The sequence below is a fragment of the Homarus americanus genome, unplaced genomic scaffold (genome assembly GCF_018991925.1).
Source record: "Homarus americanus isolate GMGI-L3 unplaced genomic scaffold, GMGI_Hamer_2.0 scaffold15894, whole genome shotgun sequence".
In the NCBI taxonomy this organism is placed as follows: Eukaryota; Metazoa; Arthropoda; class Malacostraca; order Decapoda; family Nephropidae; genus Homarus; species Homarus americanus.
In genome coordinates this window covers 1,442,572-1,460,573 of record NW_024754249.1, presented here as the reverse complement: position 1 = coordinate 1,460,573, position 18,002 = coordinate 1,442,572, and the positions used below count along the sequence as shown (strand labels likewise).

General features: G+C 37.1%; 1 protein-coding gene across 4 annotated transcripts; it reads right to left on the bottom strand.

Annotated features, from left to right (window-relative positions):
- Nucleotides 1-1,001: 1,001 nt before the first annotated feature.
- Nucleotides 1,002-17,394, bottom strand: LOC121855740 (katanin p60 ATPase-containing subunit A-like 1). 4 transcript variants are annotated; one of them, XR_006086836.1, is made up of 12 exons: nucleotides 17,300-17,394; nucleotides 13,845-14,018; nucleotides 12,935-13,040; nucleotides 12,404-12,518; nucleotides 11,229-11,427; nucleotides 10,098-10,319; nucleotides 8,046-8,225; nucleotides 7,776-7,921; nucleotides 6,833-6,945; nucleotides 5,589-5,715; nucleotides 2,184-2,876; nucleotides 1,002-1,326 (listed from the first exon to the last, which is right to left on the bottom strand). XR_006086836.1 is itself a non-coding variant. In XM_042350843.1 (11 exons), exons 2-11 carry the CDS (start codon nucleotides 14,010-14,012, stop codon nucleotides 2,678-2,680), a joined length of 1,575 nt encoding a protein of 524 aa, XP_042206777.1. In that variant the 5' UTR covers nucleotides 14,013-14,018; nucleotides 17,300-17,394; the 3' UTR covers nucleotides 1,642-2,677. The 4 variants fall into 4 exon arrangements, 3 of the variants coding, with proteins under 3 accessions (XP_042206777.1, XP_042206780.1, XP_042206778.1); XM_042350843.1 differs by lacking the exon at nucleotides 1,002-1,326 and having other exon boundaries at nucleotides 1,642-2,876; XM_042350846.1 differs by lacking the exon at nucleotides 1,002-1,326 and having other exon boundaries at nucleotides 1,642-2,876; nucleotides 11,229-11,409.
- Between the last annotated feature and the right edge of the window lie 608 nt (nucleotides 17,395-18,002).

Below are 18,002 nucleotides of genomic sequence, written 5' to 3'. Positions count from 1 at the left end.
CCTGGCAGGCACCAGCATAGCCAACTTAATACAAGGTAAGATGAACTCCATCTTCTTATTTTCTTGGATTAATTATAAGCCAATTTTGGGCATGAAATACAATCACATAGTGAATACAGTAGAGATAAATAAAGCTGTTCTGTGGATGATATGAAATACAATCACATACAGTGAATGTAGGTAAATAAAGCTGTTCTGTGGATAAGTCAGTAGAATTTACCAATGTATTAGGTATTATATACTATGACAGTTATGAACACAATGGACAGATGAATTGGGGTAAAATCTTGAAAAATATCAACATCTTTAAGTGTTGATTGTCTTTCAAAGAGGAATTTATCGTTGTACCAAAAGCAATAACTGTATTGTTAACTCGAATGTTTTGTCAAAGGTATGATACCTATCCCATGCATGGGCATAACAAAAATAATATCTGTAAAAGCTATTCTGACACCTTCACCAAACTAGACATGAATCAAGTTTTCATTGTATCCTTGTATTGCAGGCTGTACCTCTGTCAGAGTCACAGAGGCAGGACTTTGTTGCCCTGATTAAGGATAGGAAAGCCATCCTGGCATCCAAGGTATCAGACCCTCACCTGCCAGAAAACGAGGAAAGGTGTGGCAAGACATTGCCATCTTGTTCAATGCAAGCAACCCTGGGAAGAATCCCAAGACAGTTAAACAATTGAAAAGATGCTGGGAGCACATAAAGCAAAAGTATGTATGAAATAAATTTTTTTGTAGGATATGGGATTATAATGTGTCAGCAGCAGGGTCTGCCTGAGGGGGGATGAACAGGGACATCAACTGCACAGGTTCTAAGTCGAAAATGCTTAAATAATACATAGAAAATCTAAAATGGGTGTCTCTTTTTCTTCTCAGCACCACAAAACTCTCACTTTTAAGCTTGCCAGCCATTTTAAAGTGAATTACAAACAAAAATTTTCTGTGTACTGACGGGACTCGAAAATACGTAATTTGACAAAATTTTGGTACGACTGAGGCAGGTTGTAAGTGCGAGTGGTCATAAGTCGAGTAGGTCGTAAATCGGGGAGGAGCTGTATACTGTTAATGAATATGATGTATTTCTCTGTGTATGAACCTGTCCTGTGTGGCAGTGAGAATTGATACCACCCAGTGTCAAGGCCCGACTGAATACTCAGAATAGGCAAACTGTACTCCAGGCTTTGTCAATAAATTTGTTAAACCAAAAAAAAATCAAATAATAATCGGATCATATAAATAAAAATATTTACTAATTATTTAAATGGTCAGCAATAAGATCATTGGCAATTTTACAGAGGGCCAGCATTGTGCACGATGCCTATTAATTTTTTTTAACTACTTTATTTCTAAATTACTGTAGATCACACTGAAAGCTTAATATTCCTTTGCCTTAAGTATTTTTGCACCCATTATTTAATGATTTATAATAGATACTTTGTCAGATGCCACCTATAAAATTTAAGAAATTAAGTGAAGCCATAATTTAGATTCTTAATTAAGGCAACTAGCCAAACATAAACAGAAGGAAATAGGCAGTATATAGCCTGGTGGCCTAGTCAACAGACTGGTGTTATGTTCAGTAACTAATTAGTGACAGTAAACTGCCCATTAAAATCATGAATGATCAATAATGATGTGCTAAGTGAACTGAGAAGAAAATGTTTCAGTTTGTGCACGTTTACAGAGAAAAAACAATTCTCGGAAAGCTCAATTTCAATTTAAGTAAATATTTCTTGACTGCAAAATAATTTGAGGCAAGATATTTTAACTTTAGTATAGTTTCTTAGGTGTTTATAAAACCTTGACAACCCTTACTTAGAGAGAAGCCATATCCTACTTGATATTTGATTTGATAACTGATATGTGTGGGTGTTCTGCATGTCTCATCAGTGCAACCACGGTCCGCCACTGTACAAAATACACGTGAATTTATGTTATTTGTAACAAGTTGTGGTTCAACTGATGCACAAATGGAACACACAGCTGATGTGTTAGGGCCTAAGAATTACCTGGTACTGGTGACCTGGCATATTTGGACTTGTTAAAATATGAAATTTAGGCTACTAAATATTTATACTCATACAATATCTATTTTGGTAGTGTTGGCCATGTTAGGAGTATGTGGAGGATAAAAGCAGCGATGAGGCAAAAAGAAGCTGGCGGATGTCCCCACACAAACACGGAATTCTTTTAAAAAGAACAACAAAATTCTTCATAGGCTGTTCCATATGGAGGATATCTCATAAAATATTACTCCTTTGCAGATTTCTACAATTTATGTCCTGTACATCCACTTTTATTTCTTTTCATTTGGTTTCAAAACAGTTCCATCGTGGTGTGCATTGGGAAGGGGTGCGAGCACCACGGAAATCACCGACATTCCAATAATGAATCGCATTAATTTAATTTAATTTTTTTTAAAGCACCGAGTGATTCTTGCATAGCGCCCGTCGGGATACCAAAGCAAGATGTACGTGATGACTCTTCTTGCATATGGCCCTATGGACTAGCATCCTGCCAGGGTGAAAGAATAACCCACACGGTGCTAACTACAATGAATCGGCACTGGTCCAGCCATCCTGCATCACAGCAAAAGTCATGTAAGCAGAAAATAATAATAATCAATTAATCATAAGTACACATTTATAATAACACATTACGAAAGTCATTTAAGAAGCCCCAAATTCTCGCATCCAATTCTCATACTTCTCCAAGTCATCCAGAGACACAGATTTATTGCACTTCTGAATTGCCTCATGGAAATCTTGTTGTGTAACTGGTAGATCCAGTTCTTCTTTTGGCAAAGCACGGATTTCATCAGGCTTAAGTCCTGCTATTTTACGTCGCATTGACATCATGGAGGCATCCCTGAAATGTTTAATACAGAATAAATCTTCACTGTCACCCTCACTTGCATTCATAATTGGAGGATTCAGTAAAATTTTCCCAAAACAATCTGGTTGCCAAACTTATAAACACCTTTAAGTGTTGACTGACACCCATGAGTAATCCTAAAAATACCCAAAGAAGATTTTATATGCTCCGCTGGCTGATAAAGTGAAGCAACTCATTTGTTTGCACTAAAAATGTATAATAATAATAATAATAATAATAATAATAATAATAAAAACTCCCTTGATTTAGCTTGTTTACACAGGGAAGAACTAAAAAAGAAAAGAAAACACAAAGGGAGAAGTAAGAAATAACGAGTAATGTGATAAGAGTAACCCAAATTGTAAATAAAGTTTAAAGGCATAATGGTTTCGATTCACTGCCCACATTCATTACATAATTCTCCTTCAAAGACAAGGCCAAATCTGAACCTTGAGAAATTACTGAGCTATACCTCAGTACAGTACATCTCTACCCATATTCATCCCCTCTCTCAAATCTCTTCGTGTAATTCTTTTTGTCTCTAACTTTTCGTTTAACACGACACAATCATTTCATATGAAGTGGTCCACAAACAATCGAGGTTAAGTACCAAAAGGGGTGGAAATTGTTCAATTTGTAACAGTTCAGTGAACTTTATGAAAAAGGGATTGTGGGGGCAAACTTGTAAGGTACCTGTAATCCATGTACAGCACAATGAACAAATAAAAGACTTAGCTATGTCTTGGCCAAAAGATTTAATATTTCTACTCAGATTTAAGTGTTTATGCCACAATGTTACACTGGACTCCAGGGGAGTTAGTGCAGCTGGGCTGACAGCAAAGTTACAGCCCACTGCTTTCACAGATATGTCATTTAGACACCCATGCTCTTATTTTTTTTTAATTTTGTAGCCTTTTATTTTGATTGTTTTTTATCTTTAAGCATATTAGAGTACATTAAAGTTATTTTTCCACAACTTCTATAGCTTCATAACATGTAATAATGGCAACGAGAAAAAACCATCTCACAGTTGACAGGCGAGATGTCATGGGGTTATCGACAGGATTATTACTCACAAACACACACACACGAGCACACACACACACACATATGTACACACACGTGCACACACACATAAGGAGTCTGCAATAGGCCGGTTGGCCTGTGCATGGCAGCTCCTGTTGAGAGTTACTACCAATCTCTATTATTCATGAATCTATCTAGCCTCCTTTTAAAACTTTCCAGCATCCCAGCACTTACTACAAAGTTGCTAAGCTTGTTCCACTCGTCCACCACCCTATTTGTGAACCAATTCCTTCCTATCTCCCTCCTAAACCTAAACTTATCCAACTTAAATCTGCGCACGCGCACACACACACACACACTACATCCTTGACCACCGAAGGGTCAAGACGTACCTGGCGCTCCTCTCGGAGCAGCCAGGTCAACTGTTATGTTGACCCATACCAACTCCCTCCCCTGAACCCTCCTCCCCACCGGAATATCAACAAGTTCTCGCCAGAAGTTACAATTTCATTTAGGAAAGGAATGGAACCAGTGTTAAACAGAGGTTTTGAACAGTGGTGAACAGTGCTTAAGTCAGTGAGAACAACTCAACAGTAAGAGTCGTACCCAAGTTAACCTTCACACAGTGAAGTCCCAGGTACCCAGTGATAACGGCTCGTGAGACCCAACAACAACCAGCGATGTGTTAATCCGTCTACGATAGGAAGGCCTGGGACCACACCTCACTCATGTAACACCATCTGTGAGGGAATTACTACACCACGTCAGGCCCCTCATAACACCATATGCGAGGGAATTACTACACCACGTCAGGCCCCTCATAACACCATCTGTGAGGGAATTACTACACCACGTCAGGTCCCTCATATCACCATCTGTGAGGGAGTTACTACACCATGTGGGGCCCCTCATAACACCATCTGTGAGGGAGTTACTACACCACGTGAGGCCCCTCATAACACCTGTGAGGTAATTACTACACCACGTGAGGTCCCTCGTAACACCATCTGAGGGAACTACTACACCACACGAGGTTCCTCCTAACACCATCTGGGAGAGAGTTACTACACTACGTGTTAGCTGTTCAACACCTTCATTAATCTGTATGTTCCTTTACCTTTCTCTAATGAAGGCTTTTGTTAAACCACCAATGTATGTAATAAGTCATTTATGTCCAATGTATATTTTCAGCCTTCGGGCTGCAGAACTTTTTCAATAAACCGTTAATTATTATTATTATTATTATTACACACACACACACACACACACACACACACACACACGTGCACACACCTCTCTCTTCCACTGGTTTACTTGCTGCATTATTATGTTTATTATGTTCAGGATAGTATTAATAAAGTTTGCTGTTGTGTTATTATGTGTATCGGTTACATCATAGAGTCACGATTTTGTTGTACATTTACCTGTCTCCACTTACATAATGGAATTACCGGTACAGTATGAAGGTAAATTGGGTTCAATGCACAGAATTTCGATACAAGGCAAAATTTTATAGACCCTAATCCTTCCAAATATCAGGGGATGACTGTACTGTACATCCACTGTAAACTGTCTTGGGCAAGTCAATTATTGTCACATATCTACAGTACAGTATTAAATTCTAAAGGCAGATTGGCACACTTAAACCGAAGTAACCCTACAACTTGAAATTATTCTAACCTGCAAACATTTGTGATGTCAGCTCCAGAATATCCACTCAACATCATCGCTATTTGAGTCAAATCCACAGACTCATCTTGTTTAACCTCCCGCAGGTTGATGTTCAACAAAGCTTCCCTTCCTTCCACTGTACGGATAAAAAAATTCATGTTAGACACAGGGATAAGGCATAAGTTTAATTTGTCCATAAATTTAGAAAACAGCATAGGTACAAAATGACCAAACAACTGTAATCAATTGGAGTGGTATGGTTACATAACAATTCAGTGCCAAATTTAACTTTTATGCTGCAGCAGTGACACTGACCTGACTTCAATTTGGTACTCTACACTTCAAGAAATAATGAACATTCACAAAGTTTCATTATTACATGTGTATTAACCCTCTCGTGCATCAAGACACAAATCCCATCATAACATTGGGTAGCACTACAGGTATTTGAATTGATGACACAAATTGGGTCATTACACTTTTAAAATATGCCCACCCCCAAAATAAAAGTTTTCAAGATACCGCAATTGCGTCAAATTTTTGTGATCTTGCAAGGGAAGCTTCCAGAAAATACCAGAGCGTGGGTGGAGTTATGCTGTCCATCAGTTTTCTCCCATCAGCTGTGCTGGTAGGTTGTGTTTGTCCCTTTATGTCCTCTCTCATCCTCCGCACTACTAGGTGTATCAAAATTCCAAAGCCACCATTGGAAGGCTCTTAAAATTTCGCTTCTCTAACTATGATATACTTGGTAGGTTTGTAAGAAAATATCTGAGATATGATGCTGGGAACACAATTTTTTCTTCAGCTATTCAGAGTGAAAAAAATCATGCAAAAAAAAATTGTGGGATAAATTGGCTGCAATACAAAGATGACCAGACCTCACGTGAGTGGCCCCATGTAAATTTTGTTGTGGTCACGGAATCTTAAAATCTTATTGCGTGTGCAAGAGAGTTAATATAAAAGTTATACTCCAAGCAAGAAAAAGTTTACCAACACCCAGATGAACAGACATATCCATACCATAATATCATGATTTCAATACGAGTATAAAACATATCACATGTTCAACATACTGCATAATATTAGGTAACCATTAACAACTCTAGCTTCTCACTAGTCAGACAAATCAGTATTCCAGCACCCTCCAATTGTGAAAAAAGTTATCAATAATCCAAGAGTCCTCTCTGATAGTTTAGTACCTTGTATGTATTAGCTTAATATTCAGATCTCTCACCACTAAAAAGATGACTCACTATTGGGCAGTGGTATATAAATCCTCTTCTCTAAGCGTCTCCTAAGAGCTTCATCTATGTCCCAGGGGAAATTGGTGGCCGCTAAGACCATCACTACCTTTGGTTCTTCACAGCTGTTGGTTAAAAGCCTCTAATTACCCCTTAACAAATTTGCAATACAGCATTAAATCATCATCAGATTTTGAGAAGTCAGGCAACTAATAGACAAAGGAAATCATCTAAATCTGGAGGAAAAAACCCTGAGTTTTTGAACAATAAAAAAGTGTAAGAGTGCCTATAAATATGACGACCAATGTCTTCAAATTAGATTTTTTTTCTTTTCCAGTTAGTCACATACTAACCCTTAAGTCCCGGGTTAGGACGCTGCTAGCCGTAACACTCCCCCCCACCCCTGATAAATCAAGAAAAAATCAAGTTAAAAAAATAGTGGCGGGAAAGGCGGACGTTCTGGAACGTCACCCGGGGCGCGCTGGTCTGACATTCTGGAACGTCACCCGGGGCCTAAGGGTTAACAGTAAACAATATGAAATAGTTATTTATCATCAGAATTAATCAAGTAACCATTATCTTTCTATTCCATGTACTGTATATTTTCTTTACTATACTGTACTGTAGCAAGTACTGTACTGTATGCCAAACAAAGATTATCTTCTTAAACAAAATGCAATACAAAAACAAAATACAGTGTTATATACTGCACACTATCATGATTTTTAATATACCCTGTATCTCAATGTTCCAATGTTTCCTCTAGATGAAGCAACAACCTGCCATGTAAGATGAAATCATAACCTCTTATGTACAAGATGAAGCAACTAGATACCATGTGACAGATTAGCTGAGCTACAACTGAATATTGCAGTATTGTACTCAAGTTTGTACCTGAAGTGTTATCAAATAAAATATTTAATTTCAGCTTAACAGTTTTAAAAACAATGCTTACTCTGTGGATGACTGAATACCATCCATCTGCATGAGAAGTTCAGACTTGACACGTCTTGAAGCTTCATGTTCGGATTCTGTCCCTCTTCGAGAACAGAGAGAATCTATTTCATCTACAAAAATTGTGCTGGGTGCATAAAATCGGGCCTGTAAAAGAAATAAAATTAATACTATACCTGTATATTACAATACAGTATTACTGTATGTAACGTGATCAACTATTTCATGATACAAAATTATTCAATTGAATATCAGGATCACATACACTTACCATTTCAAATAAAAGTCTAACAAGCTTCTCTGACTCTCCACGATATTTTGAAGTAAGGGTAGAAGAGGAAACATTGAAGAAGGTTGTACCACACTCTGTCGCTACAGCCTTAGCAAGCATTGTTTTGCCTGTGCCTGGTGGCCCCACCATTAACACACCTTTCCAGGGTCGACGAATGCCCTGCCATGGCAAAGAAAATAATTAATTTAGAGCTTGGGTAAATTTAGTTTATAAATACTGGCTCAAATGGGATAAATTTACATTCTCTTAATACGGAGTTTAAAATTAAAGAAATCTATAATTACTATATAAAGAGGTGGGATATCATAGTGGGGAAGATGGAGAGGTCTACAACTGCATTAGTGGACAGCTGGATGCTGTATAAATTGTTGAAAGTGGATGCACTGGGTGGAACTCAATAGATTCCGTCCACAAAAGGTAGAAGTAAGATCAATAGTTAATGAAATGTTATAACAGTCACAGAGAAGGAAGTTATAAATTTGGAGACAAATGTAAAAAGGATTAATAACAAAAAGATACTGTATACACACAAAAGTAATGGCCAATGCCAGACAACTGTATAGACACAGTGGGGTCATTTTCATGATTTTGATTTGCTGGCTGTCAACTGCTCGATGTTCATTACAGCCGAAACAGACTGGAGTGATGGAAAAACAACATCGAGCCACGATTTAGGAGGGAGGGATGAATGTAGAGGCATGGAGGGGATTAGATTTTAGCTTTATCGTACACCTGGACACATGGTCAAGCGGTGTTACCAGACCTACTAGGGCGTAGTAACCTTACGGTGTATACGAATACATGTGGGTGACTGTGAATGAGTATTCCTATATCAAAATATTCAAATTTCATCAAAATTTAATACCTCTAAATTGCTAAGGTCATGATCATTTTCAGGATTACTAACCATCGTAACAAGATTGTTATTACTGTATATGATTACAGCAACATAATCCTGAGTACGTAAGCTTCAATTTGTTACAAGAATGACTGCGCTCTCACAATTAGTTCAAGATATAGTGAGTTCCATTTTCTAAAACTTTAACGTTTTCTGTTAGGGTTTTTTTGGCGCTTACAAAGTTATGGTCAGCATAGCCTTATATAATGTCCACAAAATCACCTGTATTTTAATTGTATTTACACTTAAATCACAATGCCAAGACCTATTTCACTAAGCATTATAAATAGGGATGCACCGGAACTTAGTTCCGGCCAAAACTTTAGAAAAATAACCGGCCGGAACCGGTACTTTTTATTGGGATATTGGCTTGGTAGAAAATCTTACCTCCTTGTGTCCACCCCAGCTGCTATTCATTGAGACACTGAGTCATGTGTGAGGCAGCTGGGTGAGCTGACTAGAGTGTTGAACTAAACAAGTACTCGATGCATCATCCTGATGGCTGTGTGTGACTGGTTGTGTCGTGAAACATCTGTCAAAGACCCGTGGCTTCCCATAGATCGATTTTTTTTACACGTTATTATTTTTCCATGTACTGTTCTTATAAAACAACTTAAATGCTAAACTTAATATATTTTAGGTGATATAACATACAGTTTTGGAAAAATACTATATACAAGGTGAATCTTACCTTTAAGCATTGTATTCCCATACAAAAAACCTTATTAAAAAGCAGTAAATCATATAACACAAAGTGGTCTACTTGAACTCCATTTCACGACTTTAATTTTAGAAATTAGTTTAAAAATGGAGACAAAGACCAATAATATCATATTAGCATTTCTGGGCGTCATGAAACTGATTTTTTTTTATTGTTGAAGAACTGATTTTTTTTTTCATTGTTTAAGCAACACTTAAAATTCCAGTTCCGACTGGATTTTTCTTTTAAGTTCTGGCAAGTTCTGGTTCCGGCCGGAACTTAATATTCTGGTTCCGGTGCATCCCTAATTATAAACCACACATGTTAAGGATTTAACATGATTTTTCATTGCCAAATATAATAGTTTCTGTCAAACAATTCAAAGACATCAGTTTAAGTAGTACATCTATAGGATATTCATCATCCCACTAACCTTGAAGAAATCAGGCATCAACATGGGCAAGACAACAGCTTCTTCCAAGAGCCTTTTCGCCTCATGCAGGTCTGCAATATCACTCCAACGAATACTGGGATTTTTCTGTACAATATCACGTTCCAACATGTCAACTAGATCTCTGTCATATCCACTAGGATCAAATTTCTTCTCGTCTTCATCTTCATTCCCACCACGTCCATCTGCACCCTTGTCACCACCCTGAGCATGAAAAATTTCCTTAATTGGTTTGTGCAGAACAGTAGTGAGCACATATATGAAATTATAAAAGTTACACTGCAGAATACCCAATCAATCACAAATTATTGTGAATAAATTACTGTACAGGGTACTGTAAATTTAAATTTCAAAGTGGGAATAGGGCATTATGTGTAGGATTCCAATAATTCAAATAATTATTAATATTGAATAAAAATATAAATAATAAAACAATAATATGCTATTATACTGTATATACATAGTAGTACTGGAGCTGTTGCCAAAGCTAGCATAGTTGCAAAGTCTGAAGTGGTAATAAGAAGTTAGGAAGCTATTCCTTCACTTGAAAGGAAACCTGTATGCGACCAGTTTGAGAAGTGTAAAGTGAAACATGGACACTCAAAGATGATGACACACACAAGCTTGAGTGCATTGAATTGACAATGGCTAGAAGGATGTGTAATGTGATGTTGAAAGGTAAGGAACCCTGTTCAGACCCCAGGAGGAGAATTGGGTAGATTTGAGAGCAATGGTGAAGTTTTGTGCAGAAGTATGCTGAAATAATTATGGCAATTGGAGAGAAAGGAAGAGACCAATTTGGTCAATAAACGCATAAGTTTGAATATGAAAGGAGAGGAGAACTAGGGGTTGGCCAACAATAATATGGGGAGAGGTTGTAAAAAAATGACTTCAGATAAAAGCACTTGACGAGAGAGGAAACAAGAACTCGTGTAGCTTGGAGAGCTGCCATCAGATAATCATGGCTAACTCATACAAGCACCAAAAAAAAAAAAAAAGGCGACAATAAATGAAATCATAGTAATGATGTTAATAAAATGGGTATTCTGCATAATTGTGTTTTAAACATATGAGCATATATACCTTTAATATTTAAAAAAAATTATAACTTGCCTTTTCATCTTTTTTGTCCGAATCCTTTCTCGCTTTACGGTCAGTTGACTTATCATCTCGCCCTCTCCCAGTCTTGGAATCAGTTCCCTTCTTGGAGCCTGGCTTTCCTGTACGTCCTGTATTTGCATTCTTACTAGAGTCCTGCCTCCTGGGACCTCGTGTTGGCTTCACCTGAGTGGACCTGGACAATCCAAAGGATCTTTTAGATAAAGAGAAAAAAATATATAAATTTTACATTTGTCTGATAACTTAAACTCTTCGAAAGTCTAGAACAGCAGAAGTCTGAAGTTGCAGGAGAATAAAGGAAATTTGAATCAAAATGCATTTCAAATACTGTACAGTAACACAGAGCTCAGGTAATGTTACAAACTGTGCTCCTTGCTATAAGAACATAATACTACTTGCATCACACTAGACACACAGCTGGGTTCCCAACGTCAATCCCAAACCCAACCTTAACCTCAAGACACAGTGGCCAACATAAATCCAGAACTCATCGTAGTCACTTCATTTGTTATGGTGCACTGATCAGCCGACATGGCCATTTTATTTTTTACCCAGGCCATCTTTTGGTTGAGTACGGTCTGTTTAAGCCTTATCTGTGCCTCTTTTTCACTAATATTACACCTCGGCTATCATCATAAAGTCTTTTAAAGAACCAGTAAGTGATTAAGGAAAAAATGTACAGCCACTCACCAATGTAAAATCAGGTATCAGTTATCCTAAGCATCTAAATTTGGAAGTGGAAACAAAGATTGTTGGCCAAGTAAACAAAAATAAAAGTTTCTTACTTCATTGCATATCAATATTTTATTGTACAGATCCATGTATTTGAATCAATTTTCTTTTCATATATACATATTTCATCAATAAACATGCGTCATACATACTGTAAGTACGTATCATCTTTTAGTATGAAAATCCAGTTATCATATCAAATGCGATCGTCTTTTTCTGTTATTATGAAAGTAACCAATTGGAAAACCTGGTAAATTCAGAAAACTAGCAGGAGCTAAGATCACATATTACTGAGATTACACTTTACTTTAAATGTTGTGTGGGTTGGGAGGTTTTTATTCACACAAGAAAAGAATGGAAAACTGACCACATGCATCATATGGTACAAACACTTGAAAATGTGACACATAATACATGAATATTCTACAGTACTGTACTTGTGGTCAGCTGGGGTCGGTGGTGGCCATACGTCAGGGTCACGTCCTGGTGGTGGGCCCCATACATCAGGGTCTCTAGTTGGCTCCTCAAAGGATGACATTCGCAAAGAGGTGCCTTTTTCAAAATAAAATCAGTTATACTAACTCGCTCCACACATGAAAAATATAAATTTAAAGCCAGAAAATATATGTACTGTACTACTATGAACTAACTCAATATATACAATGATTACAATCATCTCAATTCCATTCCTGGTGAACTAGCATTTATTATTTGCCAACATATATGTAGTCAACAAAAAAAAATTCTGCACCCCTGGGTCTGACAGCCTTCGCAACGATCACTGACTGAGGCCATGTTCATTTGGTAAGGTTGGTACGCAAGAGTGTTGTTCAGAATTCTTGGTCCGGTGTGTCATACTGGATATACAGAAACACCCTAAAGGTGCAGACAATTTTGTTGTTGACTGTAGATCACTGCTATAAAGGAGATAGTACTTTATCTTTAACTCAAAGGATTTATCAACTCACCTAGCGGTCTGTCTGAGAGGGCTGATGGGTTATCAGACTTGAATAAGGAGATGCAGTTCATAAGCTCTTTCAGGTTCTCATATTCTCCTGCAACCTGCTGCTGTACCTAACAAAAATAAAAGATAATAAAAGATATTTCACAAATTACCAGTAGTCATTCTGTGATGAAAAAAATTATAAGATTTCACCATGTTCGGTATTTATGAAATTTTATTACCATATCTAAGATAACAAACTGCCATTGCCACCACCCTCCCACCACTCACTCACCTCACCTTTGGCCATCAGTGAGTACAATATATCAAACTTAATATTAATTAAACATTATTGTAGTTTGTGTGTATTTACAATGCAAAATATACAGGTATTTACAATCATAATTGTAAAGCATGTTATGGGGTGAAGGGAGGTTTGGAATGTAACCTACTTATTTCATAAGTTTCTTATGGGAAAAATTTTATCCACTTACAAGAGCATAACCACAACGTTAACCGAGAACTTACTGTATTTTGAAGCTAAGTGCATGTTAACAGGAAAAAGCAAACTTAGTTACTCAAAAAATTTCCACCATTTTAACTGAACTTAGATAAATACCTGTACTGTATAAAAGAGAAAGTATATTTTATGAATTGCTGTATTATTACAGGATGATACACAGTAGCAATAATCGTGTCATCAACAAGTATTGTCAATTCTCAATTTTAGTCATTGGCAATGTCATTTTTTAATCATTTACGTACACATTCAAAACTCAAGAAGCTTCCAAAAAACCATAGTACAGGTACTTCATAAATTACCTAGTTCATGCAAATTCTAAGGATACTACAGTATATCATCTGATCATTGATCATAAAAAAAAAATCCCTAGGCTACCACGTGAAGGCACGCTCAGTAACACACAAAAAAGTACCTGCTGCCATTTTGTCTTGCGGTTAGGTTCCTGTATGGTAGCCAGCAGGCGATGAATTTGCTGCACCACACCCTGGTAGTACACAGCTGCTGTCTCATACTGGCTGGTGAGGGCCATTTCCCTTGCTAGTCTCATATTTTCACAAATATCCTGAACGTTCACCATCATGACAGGCTGTGAAAATTAAGAGGTAATTAGCAGAAGCACATACAGTACTGTACAGTCATGCACATGTATTTGTATACACTGTAAAGGTTATTACACCCATAATTGGTCTGAAAACACTGCTCAATCAAGCATCCAAGCATATGGTAAAGCTCAACTCTACTCCCCATGCCACCACATTCCTTCCTTCCTCCCTCTCTCCCTCCTAACCTGTGGCTCAGTGTTGTATTTGCGTCACCCCCCTGTGTTTCAGTGACAATGACCATCTCACAGTAGACAACCAGCAAATCAAAATGATGACGATGACCATTACTTTTATGTGAATATCTTATTACTAATCTTGCACTGGTAATGGATGAGTTGAAGGTTCTGAGTAAGAAATACACAGTCACGTTCGTAGAGTGATATGGTACATATAATCTGTAATAAAAGTTTAAAGTCCTTCTATAATAGCAGAGATAAGTTTATTTCTCTAGAAACAAGGCTGCCATTTGCAAGGACATCACAAGTTTCCCAGCAGACAAAGCTCTCTATCAAACTCACAGCTGCAGTCGGAGGTAGTACAAAGGTGGCCTCTTTAAACCCCAAATGACATGTTCAGGTAAGTTTTAAGGGTGTTTTTTAATGGTCTAAGTCATGGACATTTCGGAAGTGAAGAAAGGTGCCGTGAAGAGCTGCTTCAAACATAAGTTGGATGGATATATGAGTGATAGGGGTTGGGTGTAAATGGGACTGCCCAGTATGGGCCAATAGGCCCGCTGCAGTTTCCTCCATTCTTATGTTCTTATGGATTTAAATAACTCCCATGTTCACACCAGCTCAGCTATCATGTATTCTTACCTGGTAGACTTTCTCTATTTTTTTTTCAGTGCATTTACAGAGTATATCAGTACTAGATGGAGATACGAGTCAATTTAGAAGTAATGACATTGACTGGACTTTGTTTTGAGTGTGCCTGATGCTAGGTAAACCATGACAAAATAGTGCTGTTATTGTTTTGATGATTCACTATTGGGTAAATTTTAAGTTTTGGTCATCCCTGTACTTAGACATGCACACTGTTTTTTTTCTGATGGTTTGCGATGTGTTATGAACGATTTAGACCTTCATTTCTATCGTAAATCACTAGTTTTGAGTTACTACCCCCTCCCCCCTTTAGCGATGTATGTTAAGCTAACCTTACAACTCATCATACCCTAACCTAACCTATGACCAGTATTTTCTTATGCGCTCCCAAAGTTAGAATCTTAAAGTTCCTCGCCACAAAAGAGTTTGCATTAAATTCTAGGATATAGGGGATTAATTATGTGCAGATTGTTTTAAACTAAAAGCGTTGGTAAAGAGATTCTAATAAAGTTACCAATGGAAAATTCCTGGTTAATACAGTACTGTACAGTATTTAAAAAACACTGGCTTCTCGACCCAGCAACGAGACAAAGGTTTTCCACAGGCGTTTTGGTACTTATAGAACTGCATTAAAATTTCTAGAGAGATTATTTGCATGGCACTAAAGACGAAAATCAGTACGACAATGCATAAAATGTAACGAGACCTAACCTACCTAACCTGACTTAACTTCCTGTTTAGCCAAACACTGGAACAAAATGTCAGTTGAATGTCACTTCTCTACCGCATTTTGAACACTTACACGTCCTTCCAAGAAGTCCATGATCACATAAAGTCTTTAACAAGGCCTTCATCCTCAAGCAGCACTCATGGCTTGTGATAAATTATAGATTTCCCAGTAAATGACGTTATAATTGTGTTTAACTTTGAAATCAATCCTATAGAATAATAAAAAAAAACAGTAGACAATACATCCAATAATTACATATCCCCGAACAGATCCTTCACCGTTTCTTGTACATGTTGACAAAACCAGATTCACTACCTTATAACTTAGAATGGATCAGCATGACAGTCACCAGTGGAAACGTGACCCCCCCCCCCCATTTTTACAGTAAATAATTTTTTTTTTCACCTACAAAGTACTTGAGAGAATTTTTTACCGCCATAGCAGTTTTCTGCCGTGTTTTATGATCGAAGGATGGAGGAAAACAAATAATTTGGAAAAATACTTCAAATTATAACAAAAATAATAATTTTTATAACCATCTTTTATATACCATTTGTTGACAAATTAACCAAATCTATAAACTCCTTCTGGTGACAGCCATTTCCTCCATTATTACGATTTTTTTTATATCCAAGGGTGATAACCATTTCTTGTGCAAATGCTTTTATCCTTTTAGTAATGGCCCTTCACTTCCTTCAATATTAACATTCCACAAAGTTAGGTTAGGTTAGCTTGTTTCTTATTTTTTTAGGTTAGGTTCGGTTAGAAACACTGCGGCAATATTCCGTAGAGGTTAGACATTTGTAACAAAGCAGCCACTTGCCGAGAACAATAAAAGGATGGGACTACAACTCAAAAGAAGCATTTGCACAAGAAACAACTTATCATCAGTGCATAGAGCATAAAAAATGCTGTGGTTATTTGTCTGGTTCTTGGTTATGTAGAGTTTTTAGACTAACACCAAAATGAGTGATAGAATTGGATGGAACTTTGTTGAAATGTTAATTACAATCTATTAAATACGTAAATGGAAACTAGAATCCACCCAGTGTCGTTAGGTATGTTTTAAAAGGGTTTTCTGGTAAGTTAGGTTACTTTAGGTTCGATTAGTTAGGTCATTCTAATAGATTCTGTGCATTCTCATTTCCACAAAGCCTCGTGTTATTCTATTAACTCCTTCTGGTGTTAGTCTAAAAAAAACCTACCTAATCAACAACCGGACAAATAACCACAGACTAAAAAAAAAAAAAAGTGGAAAACCGTTGTGTTTTTGCTGGATCAAGAAGATGGTGTTTTCTATACAGAGTATTTACCCAATTCTTATTAGTATGCAGAGGCCCTTCAACAATTTTACCATTTGCTTATTTAACCCACTTATGCTGTGGCTCCCAGCTGTAAACATTTACCACAAATTCGTGACCCAAAACTTATATTAATAGGGTCAGCCACCATATTGCAAAGCAGAATCAGATTTAGTTTATAGGAGGTTTTAACAATATGAAATTCATAAATAGAGCCATATATGTGAATTAACACACCTTGACCCTCTCCACTTGTCCTGTGATCCACTTCCTGTCTCACCTGTCATCTTAACACACAAAATATGAAGACACGCTTTTTCCAATCACTATCAAATCCAACCTTTATAATCGCTATATGAGAAGGTGTCCTCTCGACTGCTAAATCAATATAAAAACAAGAGCAAGGAGTAAACCTGTTAATTGTTATCTTGTGAGAAATGTTTCCTTCCTATGTTGACGTCTGGAGGTGTCACACTGAGCTGTAACTCGGCCTTAACACTTTCCTCTCACCCAACAAAATGATATTAATTCCTCTACCGGCATCTCCAACTTAGTTACACATACGTTCAATAGATAGCACTTACAACAATATATTTTCAGAACCGTAAGCATAGTTCGGCTGGTACAGTATAAGAATCCTTTGTACTCTTGATAAAATTGTTACAGGGTTACATACAAATAAAAAAAAGTACAGTATATATTCATAGTATTGCCTACTTATATGAGTTTCGAATAAACAAACGGTGGAGTGCGAAGAGCCGTTTCTTAATTCGTTTGTTGAATTAGTTATAAAAATTACATTACAAGAAATGGTTCTCACCACAGCAGTTATCTATTACGGGTATAGAATAGAATATAGCTGGAGAGTCTAGACTGCACCTGACTTGGCGGTTATAGAAGGGTGAATAATCTCCCTATGTCTGGAGCCTAGAAGGTATTATATTCAAGATGAACAACCTAAACAAGGGTATAGAGTGCAGATAGTGAAACTTATCTGCACCCCATGAGTCGGATGCGCCGGCGAAATTCGGGTACAAATAAACTGCGATAGTTTTCTTGCTGTTTTATATGATTCTGACATTTATCTTTGGGGCAAATCACATTTTTTTTTTTTGT

Excerpts from the sequence above, each read along its gene's own strand:
- LOC121855740 (XM_042350843.1), bottom strand. The coding sequence starts at position 14,012 with ATGATGGTGAACGTTCAGGATATTTGTGAAAATATGAGACTAGCAAGG. Across the intron at positions 13,041-13,844 it reads GCAAGACAAAATGGCAGCAG|GTACAGCAGCAGGTTGCAGG; the intron begins GTACTTTTTTGT and ends TATTTTTGTTAG. Across the intron at positions 12,519-12,934 it reads CCTCTCAGACAGACCGCTAG|GCACCTCTTTGCGAATGTCA; the intron begins GTGAGTTGATAA and ends ATTTTGAAAAAG.